At 39.7% G+C, this 23,845-nt stretch overlaps 1 protein-coding gene across 5 annotated transcripts in view; it reads left to right on the forward strand.

The window, feature by feature from the left end:
• LOC103045208 (RNA binding protein fox-1 homolog 3) overlaps positions 1 to 23,845 on the forward strand; it is a 319,394-nt gene that overhangs the window by 242,162 nt on the left and 53,387 nt on the right. For all 5 annotated transcript variants that reach the window (XM_049476121.1, XM_049476118.1, XM_049476120.1 and 2 more), the window contains one exon: positions 10,718 to 10,972. In XM_049476121.1, coding sequence (XP_049332078.1) covers positions 10,718 to 10,972 — 255 coding nt within the window. The remainder of the gene's footprint in view (positions 1 to 10,717; positions 10,973 to 23,845) is intronic.

Genomic DNA, 23,845 nt, shown 5'->3' on the forward strand with positions numbered 1-23,845 from the left:
ACCTTTTCATACCACTGTATCCCAAAGTCTCCAAGAGTCCCAGATAACACAACCATATTCATTATTTCTAAAAAAAAAAAAAAATAAATAAATAAATAATAATTACTTGTGAAGCTCCAAGAGGCACATACTTGTTTTCACACTTTGTACCACCATGTTGCAAGTGGCAAAAATGAGAAATATTTGGAGAAAAATCTTTTATCGAACATAAATTATAACAAAGTTCTGAAAAAAAAAATCTTTTTTACAGACACACATACAGCACTGCTACATAATTATTATCTCACAGAACACTTTTAAACACGTCCTAAACGAGCTGCAACACGCTGTTCTCCAAACTCGCAGTGATTCCTCTCTTCCTGTGCGCCGAAGAGAAAAACACTCGTAATTGCTCGTGTTTGTTTTTCGCCGCTGAGAAGATACTGGCAAAGGGGACCAATTATTCTGGCCTGGTGTGAGGAATCCAAATAGATATGAATTTTGTAAAAAAACAAAAAAATGGAAAATTCAATTAATTTGACAGTGTTCAGGAAGCAGGCCAGACGCTGTGGAGGTTTATTTGTTTTAAAGTATTAAAACAGCAATTTAAGAAAAAAAGGAAGAACACAGGAGAACTATAACGGGAACATCTGCCTGGAGTCATCAGTAAAACACCTCTGTGACGAAGCGTTTTTGTAAACAAGCGCTCATTAAAGCGTTAGTTCAGCACCGCTCCCCCCTCACTTTAAACAGTTTAAAGTTTGCAGAGCGTTATCTGTTACTTCAGTGAATGTTCTTAAAAACATAAAGTGAAAGAAAGTGTCAGAAACCATATAAGCAAAAGCATATAAGCATATAATAAATCTGCATAAGGTAGCATTGCTTATGTTAATGTTTATGAGGCTTTAGTGTAAGAGTGCAAGCTTTTTCACCTGATTTTGACTCTGACCCTAATCTCCATAAACACTGATCAGGCTACCTAGCTACCTGATCTGACCCTATCCTCCAAACTAACCATTCAACTGAAATTTTAAGTTTGAGTTGAGAAGTTTATTGTCAATACTGCATATGTACAGCAAAATACAGAGGATTGAAATTACTGAAGTTACTCTCCTTCCCAAAATTTACTGTAATAAAACAAAAAGGTATTAGACTAAAGTACAGCAAAGTAACATTATACTTAATAAAAGAATGAAATCAAATGTACAATACAGCAAGGTCACACATATAGACATGCATGAGACAAGAGAGACAAGACAATGGTGCAATATTAGAGTGACGGTGTACCAGTTAGGTATGATAGGAGGGGGATTAAAGAGGGACAGTACCTGTAAAACATTATACAGCATGCAAATATAGAGGTGATTGAGCTTAAGTCTGGTAAAGTGAATGAATGCACATAGTTCTTTAAATGACACAGTTGTAGGGGGAATTGAAGTGGGTATGGCAGTGCAAGTGTAAGCAGTAGTGCAGGTATGGGGTATGTGAGTGCATGTCAGTTTTTGAAAAGTGGGGATAGAGAGAGCAGGGAGAGAGTTGAGCATCCTCACAGCCTGGTGGATGGAGCTGTCCCTCAGTCTGCTGGCCCTATAGCCCTGAGACTTTTGACTGGTACTGTATATTCTTTTATTTGCCTTCTGTGTGGTTTTGCTCCACATGCAACTTGTATGTTTGATGTTGTGTAGTGTAAAAAAGGACATTCATCTGACTACAGTGGAAGTTAAATAGTGGTGTGAATTTTGCATTAGTGTAAAGAGCTGAAATAATAGTTTTTTGACTTTCATAGAACCTTTATTCAGAACTTTCATTGATTTCATAGAACCATTTGCAAGAGTTCTTCGTGTAAAGAACCTTAAACCAGACAAAATACCATGGTTCTTTTAGCTATATATATATATATATATATATATATATATATATATATATATATATATATATATATATATATATATATATATATAACCAAAAAACTCCATATAATCAAAAAAAACACATTTAGAGTGTAAAGGGGAGAACAGTAGATGGATATTAGAGAGAGAGAGAGAGAGAGAGAGAGAGAGAGAGAGAGAGAGGGAGAGAAAGAATGAGAGACAAATTAAGACAGCTCGAGTGGTTGTCAAGATGTGATTATCAAATTAGGCCTCATAAAACAGCACAGAGGGAGTGTGAGTCTATCTTTGTGTGTGTGTGTGTGTGTGTGTTTGGGTGTGTGTGAGTGTGTGTGTGTGGAATCTAATCAGGAATATTATATTAACTGATTAGTGAAGAGATCCACTATCAGTCGGAACAATTGAAACACACAGATCAGCCAAAACACCCAATTCATTACCATCACATCAGAGACACACTCACACACACACACACATACAAATGATAAAGAGAGAATGAAGTTTTCACTGTAAACTGGCTTCTCCATGGTCCTTATCCAGCTTTATACTATGCATGTGTGTCAGTGTGTGTTAGTGTGTGTGTGTGTGTGTGTGTGTGATGTAAAGGGTTAGTGTAAGTGTGACTCACTAATCACTCACTAATTCCTGCTATTGAGATCAGAGAGATACGGCAGATTTACCATCACCTTTATCTCAGCCCATCCCTTAATCTCTACACTCCTTTTTAGACTGAAAGAAAGACACCGACTGATAGTGTGTGTGAGAGAGAGAGAGAGAGAGAGAGGATATTAACAGTTGTAATGATCCGTGCTCTTCTCCTCATTAATAAGAAGGCTTATTAAGCGTGATTATGGGTGATGAGCTGGTGATAATTCGTGAAAGCTTGGGAATCTCGAACACGGATTAAACACTGATCGCACTGTCTGATCTACAGGAGAAACGATAGCGTTGTGTGAAACAAGAGAGAGGGAGGGGGAGAGGCAGAGGAAAAGAGAGAGAGATACCAGACAAGGCCAGCGGAAGCTGTAGGCAGGGGTGGGCTCAGCCCACCTAAACATGTGTTTAGCCCACCCAAGTTAAGACATTTTTTTTAGTCCTCAGAAATTGCCATTAGTGTTTCTAACTTTTGATTAGGTGGACAGCCCACCTGCACAGTTGCTCATGCCCACTCAAAAGGTCGAATGCCTCTGCTGGCTGGTTCCTTCTAATTCACCCAGCGGCGAGACCTGTAAAGCTAAGCTATGCTAAGTAAACAAAACTGTAATTCTTAAAAATCAACTGTTTTCTTTTAAAGTCAAACGACAACTCTTTATTTAGGTGAGTAAAGATTTCCAGATTTTCCACCAAGGCTGAGTGTAGCAGCATTAGCCTTTGTGCAGTTACCGGCTAATGCTAACGCTGCTTCAGCTGTGCTAGCCGGGGTTAACAGCAGGCTACATGCCATCACTTCTGGACGACGAAAAAGTTGGCGCTTAGCGCGGTTAGCAGCTACTGCAGCTGCAGCCTCTGTATTAGTGAACTAAACTGAAACTCCTGTATAAAGCTGTAAAATTCATACATAAGAGGCACTGAATTATAAGACGACTGGCGATTTGTGGGATTTTTGGTGCTACTTACAGTGCAAAAAATACAATTTATTTTCTCTATGCTAATATTGACCCATGTTTTTTCAACTTTATTCTGCTACATCATGCTTTATTCAGGTTACACTTCTAAAAAAATATTGATTGACAGCTTTGGCTGGAAGAGACTGGTTGCCTACAGGAACTGTATTTGTTAGTTACATGGAGTTGTAGTGCCTCTTACATGAACGGCACTTTCACTGGTGGAACATTACACTTACTGGAATGAAACTGGTAATTCAGGTGAGTGTATGGTCAGGCTGTAGTTTCTGTTGTGTTTGAACTCTGGATTACAGGAAGTCCAGGCTGTGAGATGCTTCTGCAGAATTTGTGGACTTTAGCCCAAATCTGTGGCTGAGTTACAGCTCCTCGATTCAGACGAAGACACCGCCGTCGCTACGGGGTGATATTTGGGCCAGTGCTTGTTTGCTCTCTCTCTCTCTCTCTCTCTCTCTCTCTCTCTCTCTCTCTCTCTCTCTCTCTGAGGCAGGAAGTGGGCTGTGTGGTCAGTTGATGTGTTTATAGGGCTGCTGGGGTGAGAGCTGTATTTCCTGCTGAAAGGATTACGCGTCGGCCGGCGCTGGTGTGGATGTGGAAATTAGATTGGAGAGATGTGTGGAATGTGTTATTGGATTGTGGCAGTAATGGTGTCTCCCCACCCCTCCCTCTGTTCAAGAGTGGGGCGTTAAAAGCCTGTGTGTGCGTGTGTGTGTGTGTGTGTATGTGTGTGTGTGTGGTTTTTATGCTTTTACCATAATATTGGAGCATATCTTCATTAGCTGATGTTAAACTCAGTATTTACAGTGTTTACAGAACAGTATTTACTCTTATAAAATGTTAAAATTGTTGTTATTCTTTAATCTCCTTTTTTATGTGAATCTGCCAGGTTGTCTTACATTGCTTTAATATTGCAAGATGAAACGATGCCCCAGTGAATGTGTTCAATTCCATTATCAGCTCACCTTTTTTAACTGCATTTGCCAAACCAGGTGTTGATTGGACAATTACTATAAACTAAAAGTGAACTTCCTGAAGGAAATGCAGAAAGTTCGTGCTGCTGAATGTAAGGAATGAGGGATGATAAAACATCAGACAGATGAGTGTGGGTCAGTATGGCTGGTGAGTAGAGCTTGAGAACTTGCACTGAAGGAGTATATGCAGTTTGGCGTCTGTTGGTGAGAGGATAGATTGGGATTTGCTTTGGGTGAAAATGAATGGCAGTATATGGGTGAAACAAGGGATGAATATAAAACAAGTAAATGACAGCAGGTCAAAATGACAGTGCTTTTCTCTCAGGGTCTGCACTGAGATACACTGCCTGGCCAAAGAAAAGTCACCTCAGAAAAAAAAGGTCACACCACTCTTTCACAATTCCAGCACAATGAATCCTTTTTGCACCCTGTTCATTCTTAATGGAAAAAAATTAACAATTTTTAGTTAATTTTTAGTCCAATTTTCATTTATAAAAATAATGTGCATCTGGTCAAAAAGCTGTAAAAAGGACACCTTACACATGGAAGAAGGAGAAGAATATGAGTAAAGTTGTGTAACCTTAATAATACTAGACTCCTACAACCCCTGGCAAAAAGTATGGAATCACCAGTCTTGGATGAGCACTCCTTCAGACATTTCATTCTGTAAAACAAACTCTGATCAAAAACATGATACAATAATAAGGTCATTCCAAAGTGCAACTTGTTGGCTTTCAGGAACACTCAAAGAAATGAAGAAAAAACATTGTGGAAGTCAGTGAATGTTACTTTTATTGACCAACCACAGGGAAAAAAATATGGAATCACTCAATTCTGAGGAAAAAAGTATGGAATCACTCAAATTGAAGGTAGAAAATAAGGACACACCCAGTCAATTTCCTTTCCCTAAATGGACACCTGCCTCAGATTAGATCTGCTCGTAAGTCTGCAGTTAAAAACACCTGCAGTCATGACACCTTGGAGGGCTGCTGGACGAATTGAGTGGCAAGAACCATGGCTCCAACAAGAGAAATGCCTCTTGAAACAAAAGAGAGGATTGTGAAACTTCTTGAAGAAGGTAACTCTTCACGCATGGTTGCTAAAGATGTGGGCTGTTCACAGTCAGCTGTATCCAAGATATGGACCAAATACAAACAGCATGGAATGGTTGTTAAAGCCAAGCGTACTGGTAGACCGAGAAAGACATCAAAGCGTCAAGACAAGCAACTTAAGGCCATTTGTCTTGAAAACCGAAAAAGTACAACTAAACAGATGAAGCATAAATGGGAAGAAGCTGGAGCCAATGTATGTGACCGAACCGTAAGAAATCGCGGGATGGGAAATGGGATTTCAATACAGGAAAGCTAAAAGAAAACCATCATTGACACCTAAACATAAAAGAACAAGACTGCAGTGGGCTAAGGAGAGGCAATCATGGACTGTGGATGACTGGATGAAAGTTATCTTCAGTGATGAGTCAAGAATCTGCATTGGACAAGGTGATGATGCTGGAACTTTTGTTTGGTGCCGTTCCAGTGAGATTTATGAAGAGGCCTGCCTGAAGAAAACAACCAAATTTCCACAGTCCTTGATGATATGGGGCTGCATATCAGGCAAAGGCACTGGGGAGATGACTGTGGTTAATTCTTCTATCAATGCACAAGTTTACATTGACATTTTGGACAGTTTTCTCATCCCTTCAATTGAACAGATGTTTGGAGATAATGAAATAATTTTCCAAGATGACAATGCATCGTGCCATAGGGCAAAAACAGTGAAGGCATTCCTTGGAGAAAGACACATTCAGTCGATGTCATGGCCTGCAAATAGTCCAGATCTCAACCCAATTGAAAACCTGTGGTGGAAATTGAAAAAAATGGTCCACAAGAAGGCTCCGACCTGCAAAGCTGATCTGGCAACTGCTATCAAAGAGAGTTGGCACCAAATTGATGCAGAATACTGTTTGTCACTCATCAAGTCCATGCCTCAGAGACTGAAAGCCGTTATAAAAGCCAAAGGTGGTGCAACTAAATACTAGTGATGTATTTTGAATCATCTTTTGTTTATCTGTTTTTCATGATTCCATACTTTTTTCCTCAGAATTGAGTGATTCCATATTTTTTTCCCTGTGGTTGGTCAATAAAAGTAACATTCACTGACTTCCACAATGTTTTTTCTTCATTTCTTTGAGTGTTCCTGAAAGCCAACAAGTTGCACTTTGGAATGACCTTATTATTGTATCATGTTTTTGATCAGAGTTTGTTTTACAGAATGAAATGTCTGAAGGAGTGCTCATCCAAGACTGGTGATTCCATACTTTTTGCCAGGGGTTGTATGAGGAGAGCTATGGAGGGGGTTTTAATGAACACCATATTTTCTTTTCTGTTTTAATATAAATTTGTTACTGAGTAAACAAACACTTACTGTTTTTAACTCTAATTTTCACAGTGGATTAAACATTTTTGCACACTCTGTATAAATATGTATTTTATAGTCCCTCATAGGTTTACAGAGTTTACCACCAGAGTTTATCTCTGTTTTTGTTTTTTTGTTTTTCTGAAACTGTGCATAAACATTAGAAAAAAAAAACACACACACACACAGAGTCTGGGGACTAAGAGCAGTGGAGCGATAGGGCATGTGCTCCTGCACGCTCCAGCACCGGCCACTGCTTGACTTCACAATGTGCAGCCCGGAAAAACGTCCATTATTTCAATATCAGACGACCCTGTCATCCACAGTCATCCACAGAGCTTCCCATCCTACATTCCCCCTCTCCCACTTCCTCACTCACTTGCCTACTTGACCCTGGGGTGACAAAAATGGAAACACAGAGGCCAGTGAAAAAGAAAAGAAGGAAGAAAAAAGAGCAAAAGAAGAGAGAGAAAATAAAAGAAAATTGATTCAGGTCAGTTCTGCTGTATCTGTATTCATTTTTACAGCAGATTTCCTGAAACATCGAGAGGAACCTACAATCAAAAACAGGCTGCAAGAATAGGTTGCTACTGGCACAGGGATGCTGAAGGATCAGGTGTTTTTTTTATTACTTGAGTTCTCACTACAGAGTTTATTTTCCAGTTACAGTTTTTTTGAAGATCAGCATGAAAAAACCTGTGCCTGGAGGCAAATTAGTGATCACTTAGCACTCGCTCAGTCGTGTAGTGTGAACAGCTGAAAGATGCTCATCAAGCCACTGCATCTAGCATCAAGCAGGTTGTTTATTTTGACCTGTTGGCAACTGTAAGTCAAGAGCAGTCAATGGGGTCAGCCAATAGGATCACAGAGAGAGAGTACCACGTGTTTGACCAATGTATCTTCTGCATGGCATCGCTAGTTCTCCTGTGTGTTTAGTTCTTGCTTAGTTCTTGTGACAAAACTTGTTTTTAGAAAAACAACCAGTCTACAATTTCTCGCCCTTAAAAAAATAATAATTTGTGACCTAATCTTGACAATCAATCAGTAGTGTAAAAATCACAACAACAGAAAGTCTCTTGATTACAGCACAAACAGCACAAACACCTCACGAGTCAAAAGTCCTGTAGTGAAAACCAGGCATAACACAACACCACTGGAGCTCAACACACTTGGATTAATAATCACCATTCCTGTTACTGTACATCCAATAAAATATACTCATAGTAGCTACTACTGAGCCAAGTAGAAAAAAGGAGGGAGGGATATCTCACGCAGTCAAGTGATGCTAATGCCCGAAACGTACATCAGTCCCATACATAATTGGCTCATAATTGTGTCATGATGCATTTCATATTGCAATGCAGGTGAGAGCTGCAATTCTGAGTGGTAGCCACATGAGGCGCCACACCATGCTTTTGTTCAGTCAAGTGTCTTGCTGGTACCCTCTTTTATTTTTACATACGCTATAATTTATTCTCTGTTTCTTCGGTGAATACTGAGTTTTAATCGCCACGGGAACATGAGAACACACATTGAATTTGGTCACTGGCTGGGTGTTAGCATTTACATTTTCGTACTTTTGTTAAGTATATTTTTTTTATATATATGAACCAGTAAGAGGTTTGTTGTTAATCAGTGGAGGAAATGTGTGACAGAAATGCATGAAGAGCACACTTTTCATTTACAGTTGTGGAATTTGGCATTTATTTATTTATTATCATTTTACAGGAATTGTGTTACAAAGACAGGGGAATATCCTCAGGACTCCCAAGGACGTTTATCAATATAGCAGGGCACTTTGGGGAATTCAACCCCAGTCTGTCACATGAAGGGCAGTGGTGTTATCCACTACACCAGTAGTAAATAAGCTGTTCCTCAGGGAGCCTCTAACAGTCCATATTTTTTCCTGTACCCATACATGTTGTGATTTAGATTGAAGACCCTACGCCACACTGTTCCACCTGCTGTACAGACTGTATAACTCCACCATCAGACCCATCAGAATAACTACAGACAGGCAGATGAAATATCTGGAAAACAGGTAAAGGTATGAGAGAAAAGATTGGACAAGGACAGAATAAATAGATCAGCCTTCAGTGGATTCTTTCCATCGTCTAATCTCATCTCACTTTGCATAAAAATCAAAGCGAACAGTCAAAGAGGTCTCTTATCTCACAGTCTCCTAAAAGCTAATGAGTTAATGTGCTAATGTTCCTCTCCACAGACTCGGTTCTTTAGTGCTGATCAAGGCTCGCACTAATACTCTGTGAGACTTGTTCTGATTGCGTTTGATAGCTGTTTCTGAAGTTTAACGAGGTGCACTACAACAAAACAGCCCTGTTCTTTGGACGTATTGATTCCAAACAGAAACCTTTAGGCTGTCACATACTGAACACGCCTCAAGTTCTGAAGTGAGAGCACTGTAATGGATGATTTGATTATGTTAAAGATGTTAAGATAAAGCAAGTTGACCCCATTTTAAGAGTTTTATTATCTTACAAGTTTTGTTTGTGGATCTGCTTCTTCTCATTTGATATCCACAAGCGAGTTCTTTGTGAACCAAAAGTCACATCAATAAACTGTGCAGAGGCAGCCTATAGCAAGTAGATAGTCCCTTTTTTACTCTTTAACTTCTGCTCAGTCTTTTAGTAGCCTGCATTCTGATTAACTAAATCTTTAGAAAGTGCAACCTGATTGTGCCATCTCTACTGATCAACAGATCCTCATAAAATCCTCAAGAGCCGTTCATGCAGCTTGCCATCAGCTGCCAGAGCCCAGAGAGAGCATAATTGGCTTTGCTCTCTCTGGGTGGGTACAGTAGATAGCGCTCTTTCCTCACATCACTCTAAAGGGTGATGTCGATCAGCAAAAGCCATCTGTGAGCTGATGTATCAGAACCGAGTCGCTGTGCTTTCCTCCGAGCACACTGTGATGCTACTCGGCAATGCTGCATCAACAGCAGTTTGAAAAGAGGTGTATTCTAACTTCACATGTACCGGAGGAGGCATGTGCTAGTCTTCACCCTCCTGGTGTTGGGGCATCACTAGTGATAGGGGGAGTCCTAATGAGTGGATTGGGCACTTGTTCTTGTAAATTGGGGAGAAAATGGGACATGCCTTTTCTATTCTCGTCCATAAATTACTGCTCACATGTGGATGTATTTGTAGTAATTTTGGAAGCTAAGCATATTATTTTCAGCATTTTAAAGTTTCAGAAGCTTTAATGACTGGAATTAACTTCATACAACACATTTTATAGGGATGTATATTTAAAAACAACAAATTAGAAAATTAAATGTCAAGTCGTAGGTCATATAAACTTTTGCGTGGGATCATTTTGATTTTCATTTCAGGTTTTTGTGTCTGTGTGTGTAATTCCCTGTAGAAATTGTTCAATATGATGTAGCACTTTGTGTCGCAGTCTGTTCAATATAGTTTGAAAATCGTTTTCTTGCACCTTTTCACGATTATACTTGTCAACTGAATGCTCTGGCACTGTAAAGTTCTTGCCTAGAGTCAGAAAGTTGTTTTATCTGTTTCCCCAACTTTGGTACAGGCTAGATTTGGTGCTTTGTGTTGGAGAGTGTTCTTAATGTGTGCTCAACTCTGAGAATCCTGTCAGAGATCCAAGAGCAGCCTTCCATGGACCCCCCTCAGGTCCTGGGCAGCGGTACTGGAATTGCTGGGAGGTGAAGCTTGTCCAGCTTGTCAGTATTGAATATTTGTTGGTGTTGCTGTTGAGATGATCTTGGCTGCAGATTTACTCTGGAGGGACGTGTGAGATTGTTGCTAGTGGTGGACAGCCTCTTTCCTCTGGTGTTAACATATTGTTTTGTCTACAGGGTAACCAAGAAGCGACCAATCCAGTGGATGCGATGGCTCAGTCCTACACCCCGGCGCAGTTCCCCCCACCCCCACAGAACGGTATTCCGGGAGAGTTCGCCGCACCCCACGCCCTTCCCACACAGGACTTCACAGGACAGAACCGAGTACCGGAACACACCCTGACCCTCTACACACCCACACAAACACACAGCGACCCAACAGCCAACGACAGCACCACGCCAACCATCACCGCCAACACCAACAGTGCTCCGGTGAGTAGCTTGGTGAAACACAAAATGGCGACCGTATGAGTGTGACTACCACTTCCAGCTTGTATGATGTGTTTTTTAAAATCTTGTTTCTGGGATGGAATACCTGAAGAAATGACATTGGTTATCTAACACGCTGAAGTTCCCTCGAAATCCCGGCTCCTGCTAAATGACTAACTTCTGCTGGTGCCCCTAAAGGAGCAGCTATTTTTATGTGTCGCAGAATAAAATCACCTATAACCAGAGCTTTTTCAACAGGCTTCTCTGCGGGTGCTTCACTATCTCTCCCTGAGGCATCCAGAGTTTCTAGTCAGCTAATTATCAAGCCCCTAATGAGTTGAGTCAGCTGTATTAGAGCAGAGTAAACACTGCATAGCGTCCCTAGGATGGAAGATGGGAATCACTGCATTAAAGCAACATGGCAATACAATCACAATGATGATACTCCACACAAGACCACTGTTGCCCCTTCATTTCCCTATCGCCCCCATGTCATATTAGAGCCACTATTGCCCCTATTACATTAGGGTTCGCTTTCAAGGCCATAATAAGTTCCAGGTGTGTTAGAGCAGAGTAAAAACTGCATTGCGTGCCTAGGATTGGAGTCAGGAATCAGTGCATTGAAGTAGCATGGTGATTCCATAAAGATGATGATGATACATTTATGTACGCTTTTGCAGTGCTCAGATTTGATCTGAATGTTTCAAAACCTCTTCATTGCTCCAGTATCTGCTTGTTAGTTGTTTTAGAAGATCATTTATTTTATATGTTGACTTTTTCATTGTCTATGACTAAAAAGAACAGTATTGATCACAGCATGTGTCAAAAACAAAACATCCAATAACATTAGGAGTGGCATGTTTCCGTGCAAATCCCCAAATCAGAAAAAGGTGGAATAGTACAGGAAATGCTGTTACATTGATTTTCTTTTCACTCAAGAAATTTATTTTTTTATCTGCTCAACTTAATTTTATTTATGAATTCATGAAAAATTAGATGTGGGACGTTAGTAGGAAGGTAGTAATAATGGGAAAAAAACAAAATAATGATATCATTTCAAAAATAGAAGAGCATTATCTAATATTCCGGGTATGAGACAAATGAAGATGAGCAGAGACTCTCCAGTTTGTAACAAATGTGTGAGAATATCACACAGGCCAGACTTAAGACAGACACTTGCAGATACAAATCACAAAGTTTATTACTAAAGGTGTTAGGCTTACAAGAGTAGTGAGGGACAGGCAGGGGCAGTAACAGAATGGCAGCAAATATAAACAACATACCAGAGAGTAGTCAGGAAATCCAGGTTCATATACAAAAAATCCAGCAATGACGGGGAGAAGGAAAAAGGTTAGTAAAGAACCCAAAAAGAAATGTGCAAGGCAACAGACGCAAAATGGTAATGCAAAACAGGCTGGAAACAAAAAAGAAAAGACAGTATAAAGTGTCGTAAAAGAGCTAGGAAACAAGTAAAACTGAGTAGTATATATATATACAGGGGAGAACAGGTGAAAACAATCAATAGCTCAGAGAGCGGGAATGCCATAGCATCACATGATCTGTGGTGTGACAGAGATCCAGTGTGGGTACGTGCTGTGAAATGATGTTTAAAGTAACAAGTTTTTAAAAAATAGAAAATTATTAAAATGTTTAAAAACAATGTTCCTTAAAGAAATATTGGAAGGGATTTGCATATTAGTAAATTCTGCTGTAAATGTATTTTCAGATTTCAGTTTTTTGGCATTTTTCATCCCATTTTTGGCACCTTTCTTACTCCACTATTAACTGGTCGTGTCTTCTCCTAGTACTGCTTTCTGAAGTTCATAACGATTGCAGAGCAACCACAGCTTTCCATCATCTCTTCTTCTCCACATTCTGCTTCCTGCTGTCCACCAGCCTGTGATTAGCTTTTCTAAAAGTGCTAAATTTAGTCATGCCTTCTCCTCTGTCGTTTCACACGCTTAGTCCATTTTAAAAAATCACTCAAGTTATTCACGTCATCAGCTGATTATTATCCGTCTGTTATCCCAGTGAAGACTGGAGATGCTGGTGGGGTAGTGTGATTATGACACGGATGACTGGAGGCTAGTTCCTGTCGTGACGGGAAGGGAACAGAGTTACCAGAACAGGCCAATAAGCGAGTGTGGAGTGGCATTACACTGTTCTCTGTCTGAAATAATGAGCAGAGAACCTTCATTTGACATGGATATAATGACGTGTCAGAGACAGGGGTATTATAATGCCTCAGTGTGTCATAAGCTGTCATGCCTCTTTATGACCACTCATGGCCAATTACTCATTTATTATGGGACAGAGGACACCGGGCTGTTCACTGAGGTTGCATCACAGTTCCCCATGTGCTTGTGTCTCACGCAATCTGCTGAGGAGTGAGGATAAGCTGTTACAAATGTTGCAGCGACTGGAGGGACTGGAGGTGGAGCACTGGGCCCGGTCCGATACTTTTCCAACACAAGTTTGAGCGAGGTCTTCAGTGCAGCACTGCAGCAGTCATGTGATCAGTGAATCACAGATCAGGTGATTACAAGATCTCAAGAACCTGTATAGATCTGCAGTTGTGTAATATTGGTCATATTAACTAAAATAACAATGCAGTATGAATTTACAGCGTATGAAGATTTTGTCATTTAACCTATACATTAGCAATTATGGATGGATCTAAATTGTTGGTTTTAGACATTAATCATTTTGGAGTGGTTTTGTTCTAAGTTGAGTATTCATGGTTTAAAGTGTTTAGAGTCTGACCGTATTCAAAATTTTAGAGTTGAAATCTCACATTCAAATTGGGGAGTGGTTTTATTCCAGTATGAATCTACAGGTTATGTAGTTGTGGTAATCAGACAGTAATACATCTCCTTAATTGGCTGAACCTGTGTCTCCCCCTGTCTTGGTTGCCCTTGTCTCGTTTGCTCCATGTTAATGCAATAACACAAGCTTGTTCTAGACACATTTGTGTACCATGTTGTTAAAACAGGCTAAGTCTTTGGAAAATGCATATATTTTTTACCATGTAATTTTATTAATCAAATTTCATACACATCACATGTCAGTCCTGAAGCTGTCAGTCTGCCTGCTCTAGATTCTAAACTTGCTAAACAATACTTTACTTCCCAGCATGCATTCACTCCCTGACTTCAATGATCATGTGACACTACCCTGTTTCCGCTCTCAGAGCTGATTGTTCCCACCTGACCTCCTGTGTATATATACCCCTCTTTTTGCTCTTCTGGTTGCCGAGTAATGAATCTAGTTTTCTAGCTCTTTTTTTGTATTACCGACTATCTCATTTTTGCCTTGCCCAGTCTATGGTTTGTTTAGTAGGCGACATATTTCTGTAATTTTTGACTACTCTCATGCCTTCCATTTTTGCTGTTTTAATTTCTCACTGCCCTATGTTTATTGACCTTGCCCAGCACTATATAAAAAATATATTTAAAATTCTCTAGTCTTCTCCTCACTCCAGCTCTTGCTGCGTCTGATTGGTGGTGTTGTGTGCCTATAGTCTGCCTCTCATATGTGATTGGTGTATTTCATCTATATTTAGTGTGAAAGTGACCTATGTACAGTCAGGAAATCACTAAGGATACTCCCATCACATCAGAAACCCGTCAGTCAAACCCTTTATCATAGAGAGGTGTGTGTGAATAGTTTACAGCTGCTGGACTTTCTGCAGTGCTTTAGGAAAACAGCTGTAGAGCCTGAGGGGTTTTGATTCGTATGATGAAGAAAATGATTACTGTCTCCCTTTCAACATTAACACTTTTCACTTATCAGGATTTCAATTAGTTTTTTAAAGCAATTGACACCACTAACATAAATGTAATTTAATTTAGCCAATCTATCATTGATTCGTTTATGTAGATTAAAACATCCACTATTACAATCTTAAGATTTAAGTGTGATTCAACCACAGTTAGTTCCGACCCTGCAATTTGATTGGCTGAGAGGCGTTTTATGAGTGACATAATTAGCCAATAATGCACTGTAACTGAAGCTCTCCATGTATTACTCCGCCACATACAGGTTACTAGGAATGATTACAAACCAAATGCGATTACATTAAACACCACTGTGAGGCGCTGTCTCCAATAGGCGGCACAGGCAAAGACACCTTAAAACAGGAATCGAGTGTATTATTTCTTAATTAATCTGATTTTTTTTTATCGATTGACACCATTAAAACTTACACAACCTCTTTTTGGGGAAACCCAATACAGCTCCAATGGTGCCTCAAAACCTCATGTTATTTGTTATCTACCTGGTTAGATAGATAATCTTCTTCAGTGCTTTTCATGACTGGACTTTTCTTCCACTGGATGTGAATCTCCTTCCTGTGAAGATCAGTTTCAGTTAATGTCGAGTAGAAGAATGAAACAGAGTAATGGAGGGAGTTCTCTCTCCCTCTCTCTCTCTCTGCGTTTCCTTTCCAACACGCTACCCTCCCTTCATCTCTCCCTCCTGCCCCTCTCCACTAAACCTTACCTGTTTTATTTATTGGTGCTGATGAGATTGTACATGGTGTAGTATGAATGATTTAGAGCGTGGGAAAAGCAGGCCATGCTGAGTGCCTAATCTGTTTTGGCTGGGTGGATCAGTGGGGATGATGCAGCACAACATGCCCTGGAGCTCTGTCCAGTCCCCTGCTCTCCTAAACACGACCACTTTCCAACCACAACTCCTCTGCTCTAAAATACACTCTGCACTTTCCTGCCCAAAAATACTCTCCAAATGCCTGGAACCTGCTTTCCAAAACCAAGAAAGCTTTCCAGCTCATTGTTCTCCTTACCAGAATGCTCTCTAACCGTCTGTGGTGTCCCCCTGCTATGCCCCCACACCCCATCATACTGTATGACATGTTGTTATGTATAAACATGAACAAAGTGTCTGAAAACATCAGTGCTTGCCAGGATAAACAGCATGTCCTTCAGTGCCAGTGTGGCACAGTTTCATCACAACAAAACTGAAATTTATTAGTATTTTTTTTTATCCTCTTTATTTTAGTCAGGGTTATGATGGGTCCAGAATCTGCCCACTATAAAACACTATACATAATGCAGTCATTCAGGGCTTTTTTAAGTAACATTTCTCAGACATGTTTAGGTATCTGAAGATTTATTTATAGAGGTGGGTACTAAAGTAACTATAAGCCATGAAAACACAGACTTTCCATCACTGGGGTGATTGGTAACCTATTGACACAAGATGTAGACTAGCAGCTAGAAGGTTGTCAGTTCAAATTTCAGAAATAAAGTGTAGTTTTGGTTGTGCTTTTTGGCTTGGTTGTGAACTCCCACTGCTCCAGGTAATGCTACTCTGCTACAGATGAAGTGAACACTTTGTATATCCTCCCCAAATGACTGTTTAGGTTTTTTATACCATATTTTTAACTATAAGGTGCACTGGATTATAAGGCACATTATGAGACACTAGTAACTAGCAACTCTGATCAGCTTCCGTTTCCTTACTGAAGAGAGAAGGCACCACAAGTTTTTGTGGACAGATTTTCCAATCTGAGCTGTGGATTTCTGCAGCTCCTCCAGAGTGACCATGGGCCTCTTGGCTGCTTTTCTGACCAGAGCTCTTTTTCAGTGCTCTGACCTCTCCGCTGAGTTTCTTGGTCTTCATGATGCTGTTTGTTCACTAGTGTTCATTGATGAACCACTGAGACCTTCACAGAACAGCTGTATTTATACTGAGACTAAATTACACACAGCTGCACTCTATTAACTAATTAAGTGATGACCGAGGGCAGTTGACTGCACTAAATCTTAGTTGATAAACATTTTAAATTATCTATCATTTTTGTTCCTTCACAATTATGAGCTACTTTCTGTTGGTCTATCACTTAAAATCTTAATAAAAGTTTGTTGTTTGTAAGGTGACAACATATGAGAAAGTTCAATGGTATATACTGGTTCAGCTGGTTAAGATGGCTTGATATACGATCAAGCTATGAAAAATTATGCAAACTAATTAATGATATGAATAAGTTAATTTGACACACTTTGTTTTATTATATCAGAACCAATAATAATAAAGAGTAGTGCACCTAAAGACATGCATCCTCTTTGACTCGTCTGTATCCAGACTCAGAGCGGCTCTTTGTATGTAATGTATCTGTCATATATACACCAAGCTGGGCTGTGATGTGCTATTGAGGTTATAGCAGTGGAGACATGTGCTGAAGCAGACAGCTGTATGAATAATACATATTCTATATGTCTATCCCTAGAATCACATTTCTGAAGGGGATCTAGGGGGCACGAATAGATTACAGCTGCCATACGTCTCTATCTTTATCTCTTTTTAAAAATTAAAGAAGGAATTCCCTCTCTCCTTTTCTCTTAGAACAGGCAAACCGTTCAGCTACTACAAAAGCTGTAACAGCGGTCATTCAGAGGCCAGGGGGCGTGGCCTGATCTCAGAGGGATTTAAATTGAAAAGGAAAGAGAATAGAAATAGGGAGAACAGTGGAGAAAGGAAATGCTGGATGGCTCATGTACTGTAACTCAGTGTGGTTGATTCTTCTGTAAAAAAGTAGCACAATGTACTTCTCCAAGCTCCGCCCACAATATATTGTATAGACTAACTGTATATATAGCTTCACACAGACTAAAGACAAATTGTCCTTACTTTCAAAAAATTGCAAAAAATTAAAACATCTGCATATGATGTTTGAGTGTTGAGCTAATACTCTTACATTTGGAGAATACTACTAATAGCTGAGTCAAAGGAATAATCTTTAGTTCAGATCATTTCTACACTGTAAGCCCGGATAAGTCGAATTTACTTAAAAAACTGAGGAAACTGGTTGCCTCAGTAATGGGTAATGAAAACTTAAGTTCGCAAAACTTAGAACATCAAGTTAGTAAGAGGAAGCTTATTTAACTTTTAATTAATGCTAAACTTGAGTTAGCATTAATTAAAACATCAAATTATTGCAACTAAATGGGAACATGATTGATTTTTAAGGTAGCCCAGGGGGAATCACTACACACTGATGGTGAGTGTTAGTCAAAAACTGTTGGACACACCCAGTATGCAAATAGATTGTGACAGAGGCCAATGGAGAAGAAGCTGTCAATGGCAACAGACTAAACTCAGTTATTATAAATTGGTTCAACGCAAACATTTCAGTTGAATGTAAATGTTCCCACAAATGTTCAACTAACTCAAAATAGTTGAATATTGTTTAGAAATATCCAATTTTGTGTAAAACAGAATTAAATCATTTGAGTTCAAACAACGTATGGGTTTACAGTGTACTATATACATATCCATTCAAAAAACATTCATATTGTCCTGAGGCCTCTTCTGTTTTTTTCAGTTTGCCTGATTCTGGTTCTGTGAAAAGTGGGTCTATAGTTTAGGGCAAACCTTAAACAAAGTACCTTAATTAAATGGTTTATGTTAATTAAATTAATCTATCTGGTCTAACTTAATTCATACTTTTTATTAATACCAGCAATACCTCCTATAGTAGTATGACTGAGGATGAACCAAAGGGTCCTATTCTATTGGTACATGAAATAAGCAAGACAAGATCTCTCTCTCTCTCTCTCTCTCTCTCACACTCACTCTCGCTCACTTGTTCTAGCTCTCACTCTCTCTTGCTTGCACTCTCTCACTCTGTCTCTCGTGCTCTCACTTTCTCACTGACTCTCGCCCATGCTCCCTCTCTCACGCTTGCACTCTCTTTCTCTCTCTTATCTTTTGCTCTCTGTATCTCTCATTCTCTCGCATGTGCTCTCTCTTTTACTCTCTCATGCTTACTCTCTCTCTCTCTCTCTCTCTCTCTCTCTCTCTCTCTCTATGTTGGTACTGTGGGGTCCTGCCGGCTCTCAGCATTTTGTATTTCATTCTATTTCATCTGTAGCCCTGCTGTGAAGGAACCCAGCATGAGGACATAAGAGACACTGACACACACACAAAGAAAAAAAGTGTGTGTGTGTGTGTGTAGGCAGGTCAGATCTGAGACTCTTTTGATTACTGAGTCATGTGTGTGTGAGAGAGAGAGAGAGAGAGAGAGAGAGAAAGAGAGACAGGAAAAGGAGAGAGAGATTGTGAAAGAAAGAAAAAAAGAGAGAGATACACAAAATGGAAAGAATGAAAGAGAGGAATACATGAAAAGGAATAAGAGAGAGAAACAAAAAGGTGAGAGTAACGGAGAGACAGATACACAAAAAAGAAAGACAGAGATAAAAAAATCAAGAGAGATTGAAAAAGGGAGAAGATCAAAGCAAAAGTAAAAAAGAAGCAAAGAGTAGAGAAGAAGAGAAAAAGAGAGAGAGAAAGAAGAGAGAGTGAATGAGGGAGGTGGAGATATAAGGAATGAGATTCACAGTACACACAGCAGGAGGGCAACATATGACACTACACACACACACACACACACACACACTCACAGCTGTGCTAGTTAATTGCGTGTAATCGTTCTTCCTGCCAGTTTTCCAGTCCAGTAAAATGGTTTCCAGTTAGACCAGTGGGAGAAAGATGCGCTGGATCAGCTGGTTGTGTATTTTTGTTTGTTTGTCTGCTCTGGAGCTCTGAGTACTCCACCATATATCACCAAGATCATCACACACGCTCCTCAGACTGCGTGAAGGTGTTCAGTAATCTCGAACAGACTGGATGCCCCACTGTTATCATGAATGACTCGTTTAGCTCTGCTCCAAACTACAGTCCATGTTTATGACAAAAAAAGGTGAAGCTCCAGTCTTTGCCACAAATGATCAGGTCAAATGATGGTCATCTAACTCCTTCAACCACAGACGCAGCTCCTCCTCTGTGGATGCTGGTGGATATGGGTTAAACTGTTTTTAGCTACATTAGCCTGATAGCTTTAATTCATAATCAAGTAACTAAACATATCACATCAAACATGGTTGTCTGACTACATTTGGTGTATTGTCACAGAGCATCTTATATCTTTAACCCTTATCCTAATTTTTAATTTTGTTTGAAACCAGATTGGAATTTTTGAGTTCCAAGTTGGCAATTTTGGGGAATGAACCTGTAAGTCAGTTCAGAATCCATTAGCTGTTTTTGTTGTTTGTTTGCTTTTGTTTTTTTTGGGCCTTTGAGTGATGGCTTAGAACAGGGGTTCTCAACTGGCCTTAGCCCGGGAGACTTTTATTTTTCTTATGGTCATTAAGTTGTGACCTACTTTAATAGAACACAAACAAATTAATATTTTCAAAATAGCCTTCGAATAATAAAAGATACTTCAGTAAAAACTACATAAAATAAATAAGGCCACAAAATTAGATATTTCACTTCTCTGCATATCTCTGCGATTAGAGTACATTAGTAAGAAACTCTCTCTGTCTCTTTTTTTCCCAATAAAAAAGATGAGTATACAATCAGATGAGCCTGAATTATTTTTATTTTGTATTTTTTTTAATGTATTTATACATTTGTTAAGCTTTTGGGTCCTGACCCCCAGTTGAGAATTGCTGCCTAAAAAGAACCATGTTTAGTTTCATACTGAACCATTTTTGTGGAATAGATGTGTGGAAACCCTGTGTTTACGGTAAGTGTGTGGTGTTTTCTGCAGATCTGCGGATGTGCTAACTGCGCTTCCACATTAGCCTAACATGGAAAATAAAGAAGCAGGCATGTCCTGTCTGATGGACTCCACTCGGGGTAATTAGAGTTTTTAGCTGAAGCGTCCCTTTAAGAGTGTGTGAGTGAGCATTAAGGTGCTATAAAGAGGATGAATGGGCTGGATTAGGCGGTACAGAGCGATGATGATGCTGAGGATAATGAAGGCAGCGGTCATTATCATACTGATGGGGCTGGTAATGCTGCAGTTTGGACAGTGATGGATTAATGCAGGGTGTGTTTTAAAGCTTTCTATCCTCTATAGTCCACAGTGCGCAGTTGGACCCATGCCTTTCCTACTTGCTTTCTCTTCAGTGGACTTTATTGGCATGACTGATTTAGACCACAGTCCTTATAGGAATGACTGTCCACTCAGCTGCAAACATAACAACCACTATTTAGAGTCACTCAAGGCCAGGCCTGGTTCTGAGTGTTCTTCTGTTCCATAAAGAACATTTTTTGTGAACTGTTAGTAGAACATTTTAATGGTTTAAAAAAGTAGCTGTAGATGTTTTTAACACTTTAAAGTTTCTTCACATTCATATGCCTTTTAAATTAAATGTTGTTTATGGAACCAAAAATAAATCTTCTACATTTTCTACATTTGTAGAGCATCTAGTGTAATGTTAACAAATCTGTGAACTCCAAAACTGATGAAACACACAGCAATTAATGATTAAACCACTGGCAACAAAAGTGAGTACACCCCTAAGTAAAAATTGCCAAATTGTGCCCAATTAGCCATTTTTCCAGCCATGGTGTCATGTGACTCATTGGTAGGCCTATCACAAAAGCATTTTTTCTGTGGAAGATATATCTTCTCAGAAATTATTGAGATAAACGATATTATTGTCATTTTAAAACCATTTTAATGTCATTGACATTTATACAAAGCATTTATACCCTTTTAAATACCACAAAATGTTAAATAATAATAGTTTGGAAAATGCATACTCTTTTCTTTACTTCCACACTATGCGTAAAGAGTTGCAGTTAAAATACTGTTCTCTTTTACATATGTGAACGAACATTAAAATAAACACAATAATAATATGTTCGATGAGTCGATAATGCAATTATTGCGACAGGCCTACTTGTTAGTGTTTTCAGTTCTCAGGTCTCAGTTTGAATTGGGAGCAGGCCTGTTAAATTTGATGTTTTGGGTAAAATTCTCTCCTACTGGCCACTGGATATTCAACATGGCACCTCATGGCAAAGAACATCTGAGGATTTGAGAAATAGAATTGTTGCTTATGCTATAACAGTTATAGCATAGTTGGCCTATGCTATAACACCTTGGCCAATGTCATACCGCAGTTTTTCCAGAAAGGGTTAATCACAAAACAGGCACCCCCAGTTTAGTCCATGGGTTTAGCGTAAGTTCCAGAAGTAGACACGTGAGTACTGCCAGCATTACTGTAGAGCTTGAATAAGTGGAAGGTCAGCCTGCAGTGCTTAGACCACACAACACACACTAGATCAACTCTGTATGCAATGCACTGTCCGAGAAGGGAGCCTCTTCTGAAGCTGATGCACAAAAACAGTCCAAGAGCATGGATTACTTGAACCATGTCCTGTGGTTTAATTTGAGATAAATTTATTTGGCTCAGATGGTGTCCAGCAGGTGTGCTGGCACCATGGTGAGGAGCACCAAGAAAAACTGTCTCTTGTCTACAGTCAAGCATGGTGGTGGTAGCACCGGGGAGCTGAATTCCAACATATACTATGACATTTTGAAGCAGAGCAGGATACCTTCCTTTTGGAAACTGGGCCACACAGCAGTTTTTCAACATAATAACGACCCCAAACACACCCCCAAGATGACAACTGCTTTGCTGAAGAAGATGATAAATCAAGATAAAGGTGCTGAACTGGCTAAGCATCTCTCCAGACCTTGTCTCCAAACCCCATTGAGCACCTCTGGGGCATCCTCACATGGAAGGTGGAGGACTGTGAGGTCTCTATCATCATCCACCAGCTGCATGAAGTGGAAGAGGATTGCAGTGGCAACCTGGGAAGCTCTGATGCAAATAGAGTTAAGGCAGAGCTGAAAAATAATGGCAGCCACACAAAATATTAACACTTTGAGCACAATTTGGCCATTTTGACTTAGGGGTGTATTCAGCTCCTATGATAGCTTTTTTTGTCTTTTCCCTTGGTGATGGAGAGGATTGAATGGGACAGACTGATTCAGAGACAGGTGTCTTTTACACATACACATAATGAGGTAAAGAAACAGGACTGATTTATTTGTATCATGCACAGACCTGTAGAATCAAGAAATCACTTAAATAGAACCTGTCTGACAACATGGAGCAGATAAAAGATCTCAGAATGCAGCACATTATGCCCCGATCTGGATCTGAAAAATCTGGAAAAGGTTACAAAATCTGGAAGTCTGGAAAAGGTGAGAAAGTTATTTCAAAGACTTTGGGAATAAAGAAAACATAGAACACTGGTGAACCTTCCCAGAAGTGGCCAGCCTATCAAAATGTTTCCAAAATGGCATGGTCAGCTCATCCAAGAGGTCACAAAAGAACCAAGAACAACATCTAAAGAACTGCAGGTCTCACTTGCCTCAGTTAAGGTCAGTGTTAATGATTTAATAATAAGAAAGAGACTGGTTGAAAAAAGTATCTATGGTTGAACAAAACAGAACACAATGGTCAATTACTTATTTGCCAATAAAACAAATAAGTTAAAGTCTAATTGAGATGCTGTGGTATGATCTTAAACAGGCCATTCATGCTGGAAAACCCTTTAATGTGGCTGAATTAAAATAATTCTGTAAAGTAGAGTGAGCCAAAATTCCTCCATTGCCTCCATGCCGGCAGCATTGTGAAAGACTCATTGCCAGTTATGGGTAAAGATTGATTGCAGATATTTACGCCACTGGGTGTATATATGTTTATGATATTAGTGTCAGCTGTGTGAGGATATATACTAGGCAGGACCAGGTAAACAATCTGTTGACGGCTCTGATTGAGAGTGTAGATGGTGGTGCCGTTGATGCTGAGGAAGATGATACGTTTATCAGATGACTGATAAGCATGCAGGTATCGGCTATGTGTGTGTGTGTGTGTGTGTGTGTGTGTTATGGCTGTGATTCTCCAGGTGTGTTTGTTGTTGGTCACGGTAGACTGAGAGACAGTATTTGTCACAGGCTTCATCTACAGCAGATCATTATCATTACATCATTACATCATTACATCATTACACTGCCTTAATGATGAAGGCGCAGCAGCACATGTGCCT

The sequence above is a fragment of the Astyanax mexicanus genome, chromosome 3 (genome assembly GCF_023375975.1).
Source record: "Astyanax mexicanus isolate ESR-SI-001 chromosome 3, AstMex3_surface, whole genome shotgun sequence".
Taxonomy (NCBI): domain Eukaryota; kingdom Metazoa; phylum Chordata; class Actinopteri; order Characiformes; family Acestrorhamphidae; genus Astyanax; species Astyanax mexicanus.